General features: G+C 36.1%; 1 protein-coding gene across 1 annotated transcript in view; it reads right to left on the bottom strand.

The window, feature by feature from the left end:
- Positions 1 to 19637, bottom strand: part of dcdc1 (doublecortin domain containing 1) — a 366393-nt gene extending 346756 nt beyond the window's left edge. Inside the window, exons 1-3 of the mRNA XM_062979386.1 lie at positions 19508 to 19637; positions 17838 to 17900; positions 4782 to 4918 (exon numbers count right to left, since the gene is read on the bottom strand). Coding sequence (XP_062835456.1) covers positions 4782 to 4918; positions 17838 to 17870 — 170 coding nt within the window. The 5' untranslated portion in view covers positions 17871 to 17900; positions 19508 to 19637. The remainder of the gene's footprint in view (positions 1 to 4781; positions 4919 to 17837; positions 17901 to 19507) is intronic.
- Positions 19638 to 19959: the final 322 nt, after the last annotated feature.

Genomic DNA, 19959 nt, shown 5'->3' with positions numbered 1-19959 from the left:
GCTGGGTGGGTTTCTTCAAACACTATCGATTCTCTTCTCCAGCACCCTGATGACTTGGTTGCAATCGTCTGCCACACCAATTCCTCTTTTCAAATGTCTGACTCAAACACATCCGTAGTCTGAAGTCCAAACATTTATTCAATATCTATAATACATATTTACAAAGCATAGCAAAAGCCATCGCTCTGAGCTGGCATTCTTCTTTGCAGCCTCTCGCCTCGGCAAGCACCAGCTCAACACACAGCGATAAGAAAAAACACATTCCTCAGTCTGCAGGAAGTCCAACCTCCAAAGCCGGAAACCATGCCTGATAGGTCATAGCAGTCACAACAGGCTGTCAGTCAAAACTAGCCTGCTGTTAACTGCTTCATTACTGAAACACACACTCTTGCCTAACAGCAGAAAACAATTGATTTACATTTCATACACATACAACCATAATCCAACATAAATCACCACTCTCATTGTCTTATTGTAACACATCTGAAGGTTGTGAGGTAATGTTTTTCTTCCAGAAGATTGAAAGTCACAGAATTTTACAGCTGCTTGGCATCAACCAGAGCTAGAATAGAATGAGGGTAAGCAAGACAACATACAAGATCAGATAGGGAAAACAGTACTTCATCCTGTTTCTAGAACTCAAACCAATAACTGAAAATATTCTGGGGTAAGTTTGCTGTTAGTCAGCCAAATAGATTCACCATGGTCTTTTTTATATATAAAAGATATTGTTAAGATATTGGCTTATAATCTTGCAGAGATGGTTCATTACTCTAGAAATTTGCTACAGTATCACTATTTTAACTTGGTGCTGGAGGAAAATCCTGAGAGTGCCTTTGACCGCAAGAAGATCCAACCAGTCCATCATCCAGGAAATAATGCCCAGCTACTCACTGGAGGGAAGGATATTAGAGGCAAAGTTGAAGTATTTTGGCCACATCATGAGAAGACAGGAAAGCTTGGAAAAGATCATGATGCTGGGGAAAATGGAAGGGAAAAGGAAGAGAGGCCGACCAAGGGCGAGATGGATGGATGGTATCCTTGAAGTGACTGGCTTGACCTTGAAGGAACTCCCGCCGACAGGGAGCTCTGGCATGGACTGGTTCATGAAGTCACAAAGAGTTGGAAACGACTATACGACTGAGCAGCAGCAACATACAATAGTTTCACATGATTGTGATTTTTAAAAGTGGCAGCATTTTTAAGCAAAAGACCAGAATAGTGCTCACCAGCTTGTTATTAGTGAGCATGTGATTTAATCTTGGAAGAGCTTCTTTTCCTTCTGTAGACTTCTTGGAAGAGAGGAATGACTCTTCTCTCACAATAGGTATTGGTGCTTTCTAAGCACTATTAGAGACTGTGTTTACAAACTGTACACATAATTAATTATTTTTACTCCCACTGATTTTAATGGGAAAGATAAACAGAGAATGCTGAATACATTACAGACTGAGGGGAAAATGCAAAGATAAAGAACGGAAGCAACTGCGATGAGGGCTTGCTTATGAATGTACTTCCTCCCTATCTTCCAGAGATGAAAGTATTGCAGAAATATAGCCAACTATGGAGCCTAGGGACAAAAGGAACTGATTTGGGGGCAAGAAAGAAAGCAATGAAGCAGAAAATAGTTTGGGTGAAGGTCAGCAATATTCACCGAAAACAAGGGTTATTTAAGAATGTTCTAAGGAAATGTGATTCTGCAACTATGAAAACCCAGAAAAACAAATAGCACAGGACGAAATAAATATAATACAATCCTGTGAATAAAATTCACTACTGTTAACAATTTAAGAGTATTACTTTTAATTTTTTTGGTAGACAGCTGTACAATATATTTTTGTCATTAATACTATTTTAAAGAGTCTTGTACAGTCACGGCTCTTCTGTTTATGATACTACTTTTTAAATGACAGTTTCAAATATTTTTAATGTTCAGATGAGAGTCTAGAGTTGTAAAATTGTCCAACCGAGAGTTCTTTCTTTCAAATAAATGAATATTATTTGACACCAAAAGGAACAAAAATTCAAAAGAATATTATCTTACTCAATCAGACAAAAAGTATGTCTTGTCCAGCAACAGTGACCAGGCAGATCTCCCTGGAAAAATCAAAATATGGCAAGATAGAAATATAATTCTCACTGTTATGTGTCCCCCACCATCTGGCAATCAGGACTGTACCGTCTGTGAAAACAGAGGTTCCATCTGTTGCTATCATGGCTAATATCAACTGACAGATCTATCCTCCATAAATTTTCTCAATGTGTGATAACAATGTTCCACATGTTTGTGACGGTTTGTCTTTTATTTTCCTGAACTGTCTTGCCAGTGTGAGCCTGAGAGGTAGGATGAGAATGGGGAAGGCAACTATGTTTACGAAACACCTTTTTCCTATGAGACCCCTACCCAAATGTCCTTTTCCTTGAAGCAACATTAATGCCAACAATCAGAAACAAAGTGTTCACAATGGTGAAATCAAAGGGTCTATCTCCCCAGACTAATATAAAATTCATCCTAGCACCAGCTGCTTTCTTCACTTCCAGGCACTTTCCTTTCTCATCCAAATCTACCTAGTGGTGACAGCAATAAAAATGCCTCAATTGGCTTAAATAAGAAGTGGGGAAGTAGATTGTCTTCTAATCTGGATGGTATCATGGAGGTGATGCCTAATAGGCCCCATCCTATAAAAAATATAAATCCTTTTCTAACTCAGAAATCCATGACATTGTGATATAAACACAATCAAAGCAGACACTGGGCAAACACTCTTTCCCCTTTTCGAGTGAAGTTAATAGCTAATGTTGATACAATTAAGATAAGAGAAAAATCAGAGCCCATCATCTTAAATAAAATAAAATAAAAACATATGCAATGCATGAACCTGACTTATACCAAGTCAGACCATTGATCTTTCTAGTTAAACTGATAGCAGCTCTTCCAACTATCTTTCCAGACCTTCTCAAAGATGTGCATGAAGGATGTGCATCAACAACTTATGTGGTCAGTATCTACAAAATCTTTTTTAGGGTGGGCAATGAAAATGACTCTACAACCATTAGAACTTATCTCTGAAGAATTGGGGCACTGCTAAATCCTGGAAGGGAACTATACTCAAGACACTAATAACTCCCTCATTAAATATATATTGGCTTTCCCATATCATATACATATCCTCTTGATCAAGGAGAAGTACAAGACCACAATCCACGTACAAGTTTCCCTTTTGGTTCATAATAAAGTAACTGTTTAGCTAGCACTTTACGAGTCCCAACACACACTAATTTTACTGATTGAGTAGCCAAAAAAAAATGTACCTGTTCCTCATGTATTCCTGGATCTCAAACATAAGATGATCTCATACATTCAAATTTTTCTTGAACCATTACTGAACTGATATTACACATGACAAAGCTACCAGGTACTGAGATGATTAATGCGAAGGTAATATTCAATATTTTTATGTATTACAATTATATTGCATTTTTATTTTTCTTATCATTCCTTGCATCTAAAGCACACATTATAACCCAGTTTTATATATGTAGAAATGATTAGTGCATGTTAGATTAAACAGGGTTACACATAAAAGTTGAAGCTCACTCCCCTACATCTATACTAGCCCAACAATTTGCCTAATTTGTTGTCATGTTTCACTATTCTCCTATGTTGATGTCTAATGTGTTATTAGTTGATTTATGGTTTGTTTGCTTTTGGTCGCACTTTACAGCACTGAATGTTTGTCGCTGTATGTTGTGAACTGCCCTGAGTCCCCATTGGGGAGATAGGGTGGGATAGAAATAAAAGTTATTATTATTATTATTATTATTATTATTATTATTATTATTATTATTATTAGACTTAAAATTAAGTGTAGACCAACTATCAAGATCTTCTAGTCATTATGACTATATACGACCTCTAACATCAACAGCAACATACAGCTAGCATACCAGTTCCTGTGGAACATGAGAAAGAAGGTGCCATTGGTCTCACATCCTACTTGTGGGCTTCCCACAGATATTACATTGAACACAGTGGGAATAAAATGCTGGACTATATGGGCCTTTTGTCTGATCTGGTGTGACTCTTCTTGTATTCTCATTCAATACAGAATATTAAGTATTTTATTATTATAAAAAGCTAAACATGCTTTTGAAAAAAAATGTGCTCAATGTAACACAGACAAAAAGAGTTAAGCATACAGGAAAAAATTCCTCAGTTGCATTTATGTTTTAAATTATAGAAGGGAAGAAATTAAACTGCCCAGTGGTACTTTACCCAGTCTACTTTTACAATCTCTCAGTTTTAATCCATGTTTTTATTAGTTCTTGTTTTTTTATTGGCTAATGTTTTGTTTTATTTTATTTTTTTATTTTTTTATTGTGCAAGTTGTTGTCTATTGCTGTGTTTTATACTGCTACTGTTTTTATTCGGGCTTGGCCCCATGTAAGCCGCCCTGAGTCCCCTTCGGGGAGATAGAGGCGGGGTATAAAAATAAAGTTATTATTATATTATTATTATTACACACAGTGGTTATAGCAAAAGAAGGAGGTAACAAGTTATGTAACATTTCAATAAAAATGAGACAGAATACATTGCAGTCTAATACTTTCCAATAAGAAGAAGAGGGGTTGAAGGAGAAATGAGGGCCAGTTGAAATTGCAGAATCTGATAAATATTTATCAGCTTGTTTAATAGGCAAATATAGGGATTAAATGAATGGTTGTTCCTTATGTGGATACATAAGAAGAAAGCTAAGGGTCAATTGACTGCAATCACTTACTTTTTTATAGCAGTGGTACTTCTACACATTTCAGATGAAGATGATAATGGGGTTGAAACTTCATAATTTTTTTCTGAACTTTCAGGTGAGAGAGCATAATCCAACTCAGTACTTTCTGTTTCAATATTTTCTGATTCCTGCTTAGTAAAAAAGAAAATATGCAATCAGATTTCAACTATAAGTTTCTCTAAGTGAATAAAACTGAAAGTAAGCATCCTAGCTTGTGGATACAGTGTGAAGTTGTAACACAAAATAAGATCAGTTAAATAAGCAAATAGCAATTCAATATTCTTCTTTGTTTTTTGTGATTACTTGACAGTGGATACTGCAACAAAGTTATTTTATTAGGTCAGGGCATTAAAAGAAAGTTTTAGATTTTTTTTTCAAAGTAGCATAATATTTTGATATACATTGCCATATTCGGTCATTAAATGATCAATGAAACTGCAAATACGTACTATTTTTATTAAACTATTTATGGTATTATGACACAGCAAGATATAGTGGCACATGTAGTATCCATTTTTTTATTGCCAAGTGTAATCCTTACTAATCTTTCATGCCTCTTAATCTGAGCGGTGATGTTAACATAAAGTCTAGACTGAGACACAAAAAGGTTTAGAATGCAAATGACATGATTAGCTTTGATGTGTTCACGGTTCACATTCTTAAATGAAAACAAGGTGCAGTTTTTAGCTAAAAATGCAATTTTTAGCCAGGAATTTCTTTGTTTTCTCAGGTTCCCTCTTTAGAAATATGGCAATTTCTTAAAATAATCATTTTAAATTGGAGTACAAATAAATCAAATTAAAATATTTGATGTCAAATAATAAATTGTACAAATGAAAAGTCTGCCGAACAAAATTAGATTAATTGTTCCAAGAACTGATCTCCCCATCCTATCCTCTTTCTTTTTTATATACCCTGCCCTTTCCTCAAAGCTACTCCTCTACTCTTTGGTGTAACATTACATTTAGAATACAACATACAGTATAAGTAAAACATTTAGCATGAGAGGATTGAATACAGAATGATTTCATAGACTACGAGAGAATTCAGAAAAAAATATCTAAAACTAGACCATGTACAAGCATTTTGCACACATGTCATCTGACTAGGGACCAGCCTCAAAACAAGGAAACAGCTTCATTATGTTAGCATAAAATGGGCCTTTGCCCTTTCTATTATTGTGAAGTGTTGGGCAAATGAATCTCCAGGTGCTGCTTGTTCTTTTAATGATGACTCCACCCCTATTTCCTATCAATGCAGAATAGGCTTTGGAAAAAGACTAGCAGTTTTCAAAAGTATTTTTTCTCCCTTAATCCATTCAGAAATTGAATAGCACCACAGTCCTGGTGGTGTCTGCTATAGCTTTATAGAGCCCACATGCCTATAGATACCATAGGTGTATCTAGCACATTTCTTCCTTTGAATATATAGATAAATCTTTATCATGCGTACACAAAGGCTTTATACCAGTTGCACAGTTCAAATAAAACATTTCCTCTTCTTTTCATGATACAGTTTTTGTACAACATAATTTTATATTGGCTATTAGCCCTACAGAAGATTTTAAAGGTTTCTCAAATCAGTTTCCTTTTCTAGACTCTAGATTTCTAGAAATCTAGATCAAGTGAACATATCTCAATGACATTGCTCTATGTCAGCGGCAGTGTCTGTTTAGAATATCTGAAGATCAGTTTTTCTAAAGTTAGATTCCTAAACACACTTAGAAACTCAATATATCTCAAGCGCAGACACAAAGGACAGGTTCCATAGACTCCTCTTTCTCTGCTTTGCCATGTTTTATTTTATACTTGTTCTACCACTAGAATTTAATTAGAACAGAATGGGGCAAGTTATCGCATAGTGTATTATATTAGGCTGCTTTTTCTATTATCCATCACAATTGGGTATGCTTGCTTGGCTGATGATTATTGCACTTCAATAATACTCCTGTATTAATACTTTCGTATACTTTGTAGACTTTATGTAGATCTACATTTTGTTGGCAAATGGATATTATTGGAATGAATGGATGTAAATGATCTGAATTAGATATGCACCCTGTGATACATTGATTTAAGAGTTTAATTTGTTCCGTGACTGAGCTCTTAACTCAAATTGCTCTTATCTCAAAGCAAATTTCCCCACTGAAATGCTATTAATCTGTTCTAGCCACCCGACCGCCCTCCCCACATAATTTGTTATGTGTTTTTAAATAAGAAAATGTACTTTATAGATAACAAATAATGTATACATGCATATTCAAGTAGAATCAAAAAAAAGAAAGATCAAGTTTAAAATGATAGAAGCACAACATTGTGGCAATAAAGCATATTTGAGACAACAAAGTGTGTGTTGGCCAGTGTAATTTGCAGGGCAAAGCACATTCGAATGAAACAATAAAAAAGAAAGATTGACTTTGAAATGGTGGAAGCACAAAGCTGTGACAAAGAAGCACAAAGTCAAGAAGCAGAAGCATCATTGTCTTTATACTGTACTCATTCCAGCCTTCCTCCTTCTCTTGTTCCCTCTTTTCATGAAGCCAAACATACCAGGAATAAAAACCACACAAAATCAACTAACCCAAAGTTCTTCAAAGCAGACAAGAGCAAAGAAGACAGCAATCTCCCAAAGCAGACAAGGGCACGAGGTACAGAGGCACAAGTCACAGAGGCTGTTTCCTTGAAGCCCTAAAGCTCTGTACTCTCGCACTAGCACTTAACTCAAAAAGTACTCTTATGTCAAAGCAAATCCCAGGCTGCTCTTAAGTTGTGACATTCTTAAGTAGAGGTTCCGGTATATCTTGTTATAACTCCTTATTTACATACATACATGCATATCACAAAACAAATTTCTCTTCACTTCATAAATGGAACTAGTAATACAAACTATAGACTTGTTCAGTGTCAAATAGTTAGCGAAAGATATAATGAAGGAGATTCAGGGAATGTAAATGACCTGCTATTTATATCTAGCAAAATATGTTTATATTTTAAAAAGAAAGTATATCAGAAGACAAATGTTAATAATGTCAGAATTATTTCATATTTTCATATGCATCAAAGACAATTAACCCAGTGCCCTCATTTCACAAACATGTGGAAATATACCCAATTATCTTGAAAAAAGCCAATTAAAAATTAAACATAATGTTAATATCCAAACTTCTAATAAATCTTTGCATAATGACTTTTCTCACAAATATGTTTTTAATGTAAACTGTGAAATATTGTCCATCTATCATGCTTACAAGCAGTAGCAACAACACTCCCAACACTCTGCTGTCTTTAAATTGCAGTTTGAGCTAACAAGTAATCATAGTGACACTAAACATGCCTGTTTTTCTAGCATAGATATATTTAGAGTTTTCCAAAGTATGTGAACAATTCCTTTACTTACACAGGTGTCATAGATCTGTATTAAAATATGTAGACCTGTACACCAAGGAACAAAATGGATAAAAGAAACACATTTGTTATTCTATCTAAGCTCTATATGTTTATTAATTTAACATACATAACATTGTTAAATTGCACAGTTAATGCGACAAGGTAGAAAGCATGGATGAAGTTACATCCTGAGAAAGAATTTCCTTTTTAGGCTGAAAGTACAGTAGAGTCTCACTTATCCAACGTAAACGGGCCATCAGAACGTTGGATAAGCGAATATGTTGGATAATAAGGAGAGATTAAGGAAAAGCCTATTAAACATCAAATTAGGTTATGATTTTACAAATTAAGCACCAAAACATCATGTTACACAACAAATTTGACAGAAAAAGTAGTTCAATATGCAGTAATGCTATGTAGTAATTACTGTATTTACGAATTTAGCACCAAAATATCACGATATATTGAAAACATTGACTACAAAAATGCGTTGGATAATCCAGAATGTTGGATAAGTGAGACTCTACTGTACATGCTAGGACCAAAAACTCCATGCAAAAGGAGTAGCCCTGCAGCAAAATATAATTTTGCTGCAATATTGTGAATTTTTCAACACTGACTACACTTTTTTGGCTATTGCTTGCTTGCTTATTTGGACACTTGCAATGATGATGATGATGATGATGATGATGATGATGATAATAATAATAATAATAATAGTAATAATAATAATAATAATAATTTTATTCTTATACGCCGCCCCATCTCCCCGAAGGGACTCGGGGCGGCTTACATGGGGCCAAGCCCGAACAAAACAAAAAACAAAACAATAAAACCAATAAAACCAATAATCAGACACTAAAAGCAAGTCATAAAAACATAATATATTTTTATTTTTCATTGAGTAAGAATAAAAAGCAGATAATATCTATAGTTGCAGGAGAAACCTAGCATTTCTAAGAATTCGAATGTTCAAACTTGTTTTAGAAAGCCATGGCTATTTCTATTAAAAATTAACAGTACTTTCAGAGTCTACAGCAGATGAGGTCAATTGGCAGCCTGTGGGCTGTATGTGGACCCCAAGGGTCAAACATTATTTTGCCCTCAAATGTATTCCTAATTTCTGCCATGGGTTTTTTTGTGGGGGGTGGAGTGGGGATAAGGAATCTGGGCTATTTTAAGACCATGAAAAGCCGTTTTTAAATAAGAAACTACTCACAAGTTACATTGCAAAAAAGACCTCCCCTGGCTCAGGAGGTCCAAACAAATTTGGAAAATGCCTCCTGCACTCTCATGAAGGTATTTGGGAGCAGATTTTTTGTAGAGAGGTTGAAAGTGCAGTTAATGCAGTCCCCTATCCTCCAAGATCTGCCTTCAACAGTTGTCCTTCAGCATCTAAACTACAGAAGAGTTACACATGTTCTCTCTCTCTCTCTTTTTCTCTCTCCACAAGCACACATATACACACAGATATTCTATTCTTCCCTCATGCTTATGGAAACATGAAATGAGGAATACTGATGTAAGACATGTTACTGAAAAATAGTGTAAGCCTTTTCAATTCTATGATTTAATTACATTCCTGAGGACATGAACATATATTTAAGAATCTATATAGATGTATATAGAATACACCAATACATAGAGATGTAAAGCAAATAGAGACCCCTAAACTGTTTCTCCAGGGATTATTCTGCTTTACAAGTCTCTTCAGGTACCTTTGCTTGATTGTCTGTAGCACTTACATTTTAGCATAAAACATTCCATTTATATTTACATTCTCTTCTCTCTCTCTTGTGTGTGTTTGTCAAAACAGAGTTACAACATACTTTCCCTCTTGTAAATCTGAATTGTAAATCTATTATTTGCTATTCGTATTCTAACTGAGATGTTTTTCCAAGAGAAGAAAGAGGAGTATCCTACTTGAACTGAAAGCTTGTTAGAAACCTGTCGCTCTTGAGCCTTTTTATACACTTCTGTGAAATGACATTTCCTAACATTATATTTAAGATGAAGATCTCTCTTATTTTATGTCTTGATAGGCAAAGAACAGCCCTTTGAAGAAACTCAAATGTTCATGATTACCTGTGATTGAAGGCTGACTGTGTCCTACCGCAGCCTTTAACAGCAGCAGAAGCATCACACATCCATTTCTACTGCCATGAACATGGATTCTACTTCCATTGCACTAACTTTTACAAACATCTCAGAGATCTATTTCAATGGCTATAGTCCTTTGGCGAAAATATAAACGCATGTAGTAGGCATACCATATTGGCAGCAGTCTGCATGGATGCAAATAAACCACTCAAATTGTACTTTTGTGTAGAATATATACCAGTCTGAACAAGAGTGATGACATGCTGTTTCAGAACTGTTTCAGAACAGGCTTCAGGGGCATAACAATAATATAATGGTGATCAACAATATATTGAATTATAACATGAAAATACACTACTGCTGCAAGAAATTCTTCATTTGCTCTCAGCCCATAAACATGAATTAGAATGGCTTTGTAATATAAATGCCAGACAGTATTTTTATAGCTCTACTTGAATACTACTCTGATTAAAAAGCAGTAGCTGTCTGGAGTTAACAAGTAATTTATGTGGTAGCTGACAAAACATTACCTGAACATTTCATTCATATCAATCTGAACAAGAGCAATGACATATTGTTTAAGAGCAGGCTTTAGAGGCATAAAATAATAGAATGATTAACAACAATATACTAAACACATGGGTTTTATACATTGCTAACTTTTTAAATAAACATAATGCAAACTAAAATATGAAAATAAAAACAAGATTGTCACATAAAATTAATTAACAATAATGCAATCTATGCATCCAATTTTTAAAAATCTAAATGTTACTGAATTGATGTTTATTTAATATTCTGTGCATGAAGTTTGTAAGCATGTACTTTGACTACATTCCATAAGCTACTGAGCATTCATTGCACAAAAATAATACTACAGGTTGAGCATCTCTTATCCAGAAATCTAAAATCTGAAATGCTCCAAAACCCAAAATTGTCCACAAGGGTGACTGAGATAGTGACTACTGTAAATGATTAAGTGTACACAAAATTATTTAAAATATCGTATATAAAATTACCTTCAGGCTATGTACATAAAAGGTTTGAGAAACGTAACTAAATTTTATGTTTAGATTCAGTTTTGACTTCTAAGGTATCTCATTATGTAGGTGCAAATATTCAAAAATCTGAAAAATGAAATCCAAATCATTTCTGATTCCAAGCATTTCAGATAAGGAATACTCAACCTGTATCAGAAACATTTTATCTACTAATTCAGAGTTAACTTTGCCATGTATTTTACAGAAAGAAAACAACATATAAAACCCACTATTTTACAAATATTATCTGCATGACACAAGCATTTTTTCTAACAAACCAACACTTCCTTTTCGTTTCTTTTTTCCCACTAGTGTTAAATACCACTTATAAATTTCAAATTTTTTCCTTTTGATATTTCACAACAGCAAAGCCCATCTCCACTTCCTCTTTAAAAGTCAATACTTGAGTACTGCTGCTCATTTCGCTGTTGTTTTCAGGTTTAAACAGAACTTAAATATTTGATACTACATTATTGGAATTATCTTATATACACAAGTTCAGACTGAAAAGTTATTAACATTAGTATTGATAAGATTTTGAAACTTAAATTTTGAAAGCCTTCATTTTATATATCCCACCATCTGATTCTATGCTGACAAAAGATAGCTAATATATAGTTGTAAACTGCAGATTTTGTTCAATGTTTTATACTATTGTGTGATGTAATTTGTATTTATATTGCAATGCAAGCAAGTTCCAAAAAATTATAAAATAATAATAGCCTAGGAGTTAACAGCTGAGTAACATTACATCTTGGAATTCAGATTAAACATTCAATATTTTAATAGGGGAAAGATAGCAATAATTTGGCACTATTAACAACAGCATAAACCAAATCTTGCTATCTTTCAAATTATCGTATCTGACTGAATTTCTTCCTTTTGCTCTTAATACACCTGCAACACATTAGACAAGGTAATAATTTATGATAATCATATGAAAATATACAATTAATATTCATCACCTCTACTTTCTCATCACTTTAGATAATCAGTAATGCAGAGTGAAAATGCTGTCAGATTTCTAATTGCTTTGTAATGGGCCTGAAATAGGGAAATCATTAAAGACAAACAATCTGTCACTTGTCTGTTACTTTAACTATCTACCACTAAAAAAGAAACTCATTAAAGATATTGCTAATGAGCTTTAAAAAAAGATTGCACTGAATGTGTCCTGCAATGTATTTCAAACAATACACTATTATTTTCTTTACAATTCATTTAAAGTATTTTCTATCCCAATCTTCAGCCATAAAGCCTTATTATATACAATCAACAAAAATCAAACATTGTCTAAAATATAGGTCCTAAATAATTTCCTACATGCTATATACATTGGTATAAATTTTTGAAACAAGCATTATTCAAACAGACTGATTTTATTACCAGATGTATCTATCATGATAAACACATTTAGTAGATAAGTCACATTATTTCCACATGATAGCTACAGTTTTACAACCTATGTATGCATTTAAAGCCTTCCCATTAACTTCTATAGGAGAAACAATTTCCTGTGCAAATGTACAATCCAGATTGATTCTACAGTTCATCATCTCATTGAATACAGATGAAAAATGTGTGGTCCTTCAGTTGCGGTTAGACTGCAACTCCCATCAGCATTAATCAGTATAGCCAATGGTGAGGTGCAATGAGAACTGCAGTTCAACAACACCTTCTGCTGACAGGCAGAAGCCTTTTTCATTCCAACATAAAGTTTGTAAAGGTGAGGCTAGATGGTACTGTATTGTTCAAAACATGCTGTTTTAAACAGCTTTTTAATCTTTGTAATTGCATTTTATCGTTTTAATTACAAATCTGAAATGTTTTAATATTGTGACTAGTTTTTCATTAAATCATAGAGTTGGAAGAGACCACAAGGGCCATCCAGTCAAACTTCTACCATGTAGGAACATACAATCAAAGCACTCCTGATTGATGGCCATCCAGCCTCTGCTTTAAAATCTCCAGAGAAGGAACCACTACCGCACTCTGGGGCAGCTTATTCCACTGTCAAATAGTTCTAACCCTCAGGAAGTTCTTCATAATATTTAGGCAGAATCTTTTTTCTTGCAGCTTGAATCCACTGAAATAGAATAGTTTAATTCTATTTAAACGTTCACTTGTATGTTTTTCACTGTACTGCTCTTTTGAACTGTAAAACCTCCTTAAGCCCTAGTTCTACAAGCAACAACCACACCATCTCCACTCACAGTCATAAAAGATAAGTTAGAAATCCATTTACACCCACCATACAGTCACAGATTGTAATTATGGAAATAGTACATGGTTCACTGTGTGTCTTGGGCAGATCTAAAGACAACTTGGCGAGGTGGCACTACCTGGAGGAATCCTCCACCTTGTGTGACTGTGGAGCAGAAAAAACAACTCCGCATATGTATGCTTGCCCACAATGTCCTACCTCATGTACAGAGGAGGAGCTGCTTAAAGCTACAGACAATGCGGTTGCTGTTGCCCGCTTTTGGTCTAAAACTATTTAATTGTTTTGTGATTTCCTCTATTTTTTTCATCATTTTTAAAATGTATTTGTTATGCAATGCTTTTTGACATGAAATAAATAAACTGTGTGTCTCCACTGTGTGTATTTGCAGACTCTTCTTATTTCCTCCTGTTTCTTGTTTATCAGCGGCCTCTATTTGTCAAGTAAGATTATTAGGCCTAACACAAATACTACTATGTAATTCCTTATTCAACATCCCTGTGTTAGTACAGGAGTTATTATTATTCTATTTATTTATACACCACTTTATCTCTCCCAAAGGAGACTCAAAGAGGCTGTCTGGAAAATGTGCACTGATCATCATTTATACCAGAATTGGAATCAAATGCTGAGTTATAGCTGCCCTTTAGCCAAAACAGGGTTAACTGAGAAAGAAGTGGAAGGTAGTACCATACATAAAGAAACCCCAACCTTTACAGAAGTAGAAAAATGTATTTTACAAAAGTAGAAAAATAGATTAAATCTAGAGGGGGGGGGAGGTTATGATAAGCCTGCAAAGATTTGTTTGTTTTTTTAGGAACTAAATTAAACATGCCCTAAATATAATTGTATCGCTTTAACAATCAATCAGTCACTTTATTTATACATCACATTTTCCCCAAAACAGTATACATAGTGGCTTTCAGGTAAGAAACTACCACAAGTACGGCTCAGGCCCTACCTATCTCCGTGATCGCATCTCCCCCTATGAGCCAGTGCGGACCTTGAGATCATACGGGGAGGCTCTTCTTGCGCTCCCACCACCGTCTCAAGTGCGGCTGGTGGGGACGAGGGAACGAGCCTTCTCGGCAGTGGCCCCCCGGCTCTGGAATGCATTGCCAAAAGAGATCAGGCAATCCCCTACATTATCCAATTTCCGTAAGGAACTGAAGACCTGGTGGTGTCGGCAGGTTTTTCAGTAATTACATTGGAATACCACCGATTTCTGGGCCTGAATATATTGCACAAGATTTCTCTAACTTAAAATGATACATTTTAATATATTGGGTTTATGGTTCCCATCCTCTTGATCAGGTCATGTGTTATTTATTTCTATAATTGTATTTTTACTTTGCTTAATAATGTGTTATTATGTTTGCTATGTAATGTTTGTGTTGTTTTTATGATTGGAAACCACCCTGAGTCCCATCCGGGAGATAGGGCGGTATATAAATAAAGTTAAAAAAAAAAACAAGTACTTAACAATATAAAAATACAAGGTTGAGATAGTATTAAACTGCCTATAGAATTAAAACTGATCTATAACATGAAAAGAAGAGCATAAAAAGCTTAACACACTAAAACAGAAAGCCTATTATATATAAATCAGTCTCCAAATGCCAGTTGAAATAGGAAGATCTTCAGGGAGTTAGCCAGAATAGCCTTCCTGGGAAGAGAGTTCCAGTGTTTGGGAGAACACACAGGGAGATCGACCAAATTAATCTATGAAGATTGAGAGGAGTGCCCCTCCCCAGAAGATCTTAGACCCTGGGTAAGTTCAAACATGAAACTACCATCCTTCAGATAGCTTGGGCCCACGTCACATATGGTTTTATAGATCAAAACCAGCACTTTGAATTATGCCCATAAATCAAACTGGACAGTTGTGGGAGGCTTTCAGCATGGGTGCTCACTTTAGAAAACTAAACATTTCTTTTGTTTTTCCTAATTCATATTATGGAAGAGTCAATGTAGTGTAGTGGTTGCAGTGCTGGACTAAGATTTGAAAGACCAGGGTTCAAATCTCTGCTCATCCATGGAAACCCAATGGGTGCACTTTGGTAAGTGACTCTACCGCAACTTCAGAGGAAGGAAATGGCAACTTCTTTCTCAACCAATCTTTCCAAGAAAATCCTGTGACAGTTTTGCCAGAAGAATGTGGTAGGTCAAAAATGACCTGAAGGCATCTATTCTATCTAATAAATATAAAATGTGTGTATAAATGCGAACACATTCCTTCCTTCCTGCTATTTTCCCAGGATAAAAGAATATACTACTGTTTCAATCCTCTGCCCCAGCCTCAAATGAGCTAATTTAAAAATATTTGAAAAGCTAATTCTGTCCAAAACTGAAGATCGATTTTCAATATAAAAATTTTAAGTACATCTGTGAAAGCACATCCTTGGGTAGTCACATGCAGAAAACCATTTTGTTACATACTGCTTTGCAGTTTCCCACATAAGAGTCATTTCTGATTTTGGTTATGAAGCTGAGCAGGGTAGAAGTTCTGTGACCTGTTAATAATACTACAAATGCCACCATTTCAATCAAGGGTGGGGATCATGCTGTCCTCCAGATGTTGCTGCCTAGGACTGCTGAGAATTGTAGTCCAATAACATCTGCAGGGTCACATGATTCTCATTCCAATTTAAAATGTCTTCTTGCATTCTAAATTTTATTGATACAACCATTCAAATTTGAACTAATAATAGGATTCAAACCAAAGTCTAATGTTGGTGATGAATTGGTAGCCAGCAAACAAACTGAAGCCTACTTTGCAAGACAGAAATAATCCTGGTCAATCAAACTGCACATTAGATAATAGGAATTTGGTTTGTTTCAGATAAAGCTGCACTCTAACTCAGAACCAGAAGTGACAGAGCTTCCAGAGAAGTTAAGGAGTTATTTCTTTATCTTGTGGGGAAATGGGGGGCAGGTGGGTTGAGGGCCACCATCACCTGCTAAGAAGTGAGATTTTGCTCCCTTGTGTGGCCTCAAAATGCAGGACAAATCTGTGTACAAGTGGCCTTAGAGCAGAGGCTGGCTCAAATAGGAAGATACGGAATTCCCTACTATTGGGAGCTATTATCTGCATTACTCATTGTTGGGCAGCTGCTGGGGCCAAACACCCCAACAATAATTATACTGGCCAAAGTGGAGTCTGACCTGTCATTCCATTTAAGTTCAATATACTCTACACTATGTTGCTTGAATAAATTGTGGAAAATTAAAATTTTACTCTTCAAGTAACATGACAACATGCAAACTGCCATATAGGTGCCATTATTTGGCTTCTATAAGGTTCATAAATGCATTCTGGGCATTATAGCTATAGCTATCCCTATTATAGCTAACTAGAATTAATTTGAGATATGTTGGTATGAGTTAACAACAAAGTAACATTAGTTGGAACTTCAACATTAGGAAACCCATTTTGACACATTGTAAATTACAGCTGGGCATATATGTCATTCTTCTGCAAATTTGGAGATGTACTGCCCCAGAAGGCAAGCTTCCTCTGCTTTGTTTAGTGTTTAGAAATAGGTAGCCCACAAGCATCTTGTTTCAAGATGTTTAATTTAAATCAGAGCTTTCCAAACTGTGTTGTGACACATTAGTGTGTCAGCTGCAGTGTATAGGTGTGTCACTCGAATGTAATGAGAAATTACAAAAATATTGGAAATGTATCTTATCTTACAAGTCACATATTTTTAAAGATGTAAATGTTGTGTCCCCACTCATTTCTTTATTACAATATATTTATGTGTCTGTATCTCTTATAAGGGGTTGATTTAATCTCCACTTTGCCAGTAAAACTAAATTACTGTGTTGCAAAATGATGCATGTTGTTGTTGGTCACCAACAAGAAATGTTTTGAAAGCTCTGGTTAAAAGCATAGCCTAAACAGCATACAAGGCTGCAAAATGAAAGAATTTTCCAGAAGCAAACAACTTGTCTATTCCCTCTGTTTTCAAGTAACAGAACAGAAAGGCATACTCTCAGCTTCCTCCCTCCACATCACAAGGAAAAAAACACATTTGGCACAATATATATTTTAACAATCTTTGCTGCTTACTTACTATTTTGTTTCTAAATTTTATTTATCTCCTTTTTTCACCCCAAAGGGACCACTATTTAAGAATATTTAATATTATAATCATTAGGACATTTAATTGTTATTTTCAATATATTGTGTACAATGTTGTCAAGTGGTGAGAATGTTCTCCTTAGCAACCAGCCAGCCAAGTGCTTCAGGGATACAGCCAAAGCTGGTTGGAGCAGACACGTCTCCAAGCCCCACCTGTGCCTTTGCAATGCAGTTGCACTCTTCCATATCCAGTCCAGCTGTACCATCAGTAGTATGCTAGAGAGAGAAAAAAAACTTAATAAACTTCATGTATAGACCGCCCTGTCTCCCCAAAGGGACTCAAGGTGGTTTCCAACAATATGGCAACCATTCAATGCCAAAAGAAAACCATACAAACTGTTTACATCAGCACAGGAACATTAGACAATATATAACTGTAACTTAATAAACAAAATGACAACAAATAAAATAAATACTAAAAATAAAAATAAGAAATAAAAATAAAATAAAAACATCATAAAATACAGAAACCCTGATAAAACACACTAAAAATAATATATATATATAAAACTAAGTACAATGAAACTCCATCAGGCGAGGTTCAGGAGTCCAATGGCCAGGAGTACTAAAATGGACCTAATCAACTACAAAAGGACTGGGCAATGGGTAGTGCAAACAGGGTATCACAGGACGGGGAAGTGGGTGAGTGCAGAACAGAATACTATCTGACGACCTAGGGACTGGGGCCTAGGGACTAATCCTTCTTGAATAGGTTTTAAAAGATAATAGGTGGTTCAATGGGTTAAACTGCTGAGCTGCTGAACTTGTTGACCAAAAGGTTGGCGGTTCAAATCTGGGGAGCGGGGTGAGCTCCTGCTGTTAACCCCAGCTTCTGACAACCTAGAAGTTTGAAAACATGCAAATGTGATAGATCAATAGGGACCACTCTGGCGGGAAGTCGTCTTAGAAATGGAGTTGGACATGACTAGACTTAATGTCAGGGCAGGCATGTAGTGGGGGGGGAGGGGGCTTGAGGGGCTTCACCCCCCCCCCGAAATTCTCAGGGTGGTCCGCGAGAAGGCTTTACCTTTATTATTTAAACTGTTATATTTATTCATATCATGATTTGATTACCATGCTCAATATATCCCATATGCATGGGTGTATTGAGATAACAATACAAAAGGTTTGCTAGGGTAGATCCTCTCTCACCCAGACCTCCCTCCCCCTCTCCCCCCCCCCCCCCGTCAGGGAAAGCCTTTACCTTAAGTTTTAAAGGGTTCAGACAGGAAGAGGGGAAAGATAAAGAGGATCCCAAAAAGGCTGGTTTGTCTTACACTCCAGTTCTATATTTAGTAATAGAATCCTAGAATAATAGAGTTGGAAGGGACCAAATGGGTCATTTAGTCCAACCTCCTGTTATGCATGAAAGCACAAAGTATCTCTGAAAGATGGCCAATAGGCTGAAGACATAGATAGATAGATAGATAGATAGATAGATAGATAGATAGATAGATAGATAGATAGATAGATAGATATGCACACACACAAACACACAAACACAGGGTACGTTAAGGTTTGGGTAAACTTTATCCTTTCCCGCTCGTTCTTCTTGTCTACCAGAACTGCCCCGTCTTGCCAAGAACGAGGAGCAAAGGGATTGAAAATAGGCCCTTTTCTAGGCCGGATTCTGAGGAAGTCCTATTGCTTGGCATTTCCCTAGCAGTCAAGCGGGCAGGAGGGACAAGAGGCGTTTTCCTCACACGTTCTTGGGAAAAGCTACGCCTAAGTTAGGTCCTTCCAGGCAGGAAGAAGGCGAACTCCCCCTGACACAAATAAAGAACTAAGCAGCAAAACGGGGGGGAATGGAAGCGCTCGCTTACGATGTGATCTCTCTCTCTCTGCTTTGAGCAGCTCGCGGTTGCCGTGGTAACGGCGTCTCTTCCCGCGCCGGCCTGCTTTCTCCTGTGCGCCGCTCTGCGTTGACTCGGGTGGAAACACAGACCTCGGCAAGAACGCAAGTCATTCGGGGTTTTCCTCGGTTTTCTCCTTAATGCGGTGCTTTTCCTCCTGTGATATTACGCGTTGGAGGATTATCTGCATGGTGGTATTTTGCTAGGCGTCCTCAACAAAACACGAGTTGCACCAGGTGGAGTCGCATATCCCTTATCCGATCCGTATTTGCAAGTACTGTACATACATAATGAGGTATCTTGAGAATGGGACCCAAGTCTAAACACAAAATTAATTGATGTTTGAGATACACCTTATACCAGGCATGGGCAAACTTGGGCCCTTCAGGTGTTTTGGACTTCAACTCCCACAATTCCTGGCC

Source organism: Anolis carolinensis, chromosome 1 (genome assembly GCF_035594765.1).
Source record: "Anolis carolinensis isolate JA03-04 chromosome 1, rAnoCar3.1.pri, whole genome shotgun sequence".
Lineage (NCBI taxonomy): Eukaryota > Metazoa > Chordata > Lepidosauria > Squamata > Dactyloidae > Anolis > Anolis carolinensis.
The sequence above is the reverse complement of the archived record's forward strand: the minus strand, read 5'-3'. Positions and strand labels throughout refer to the sequence as shown.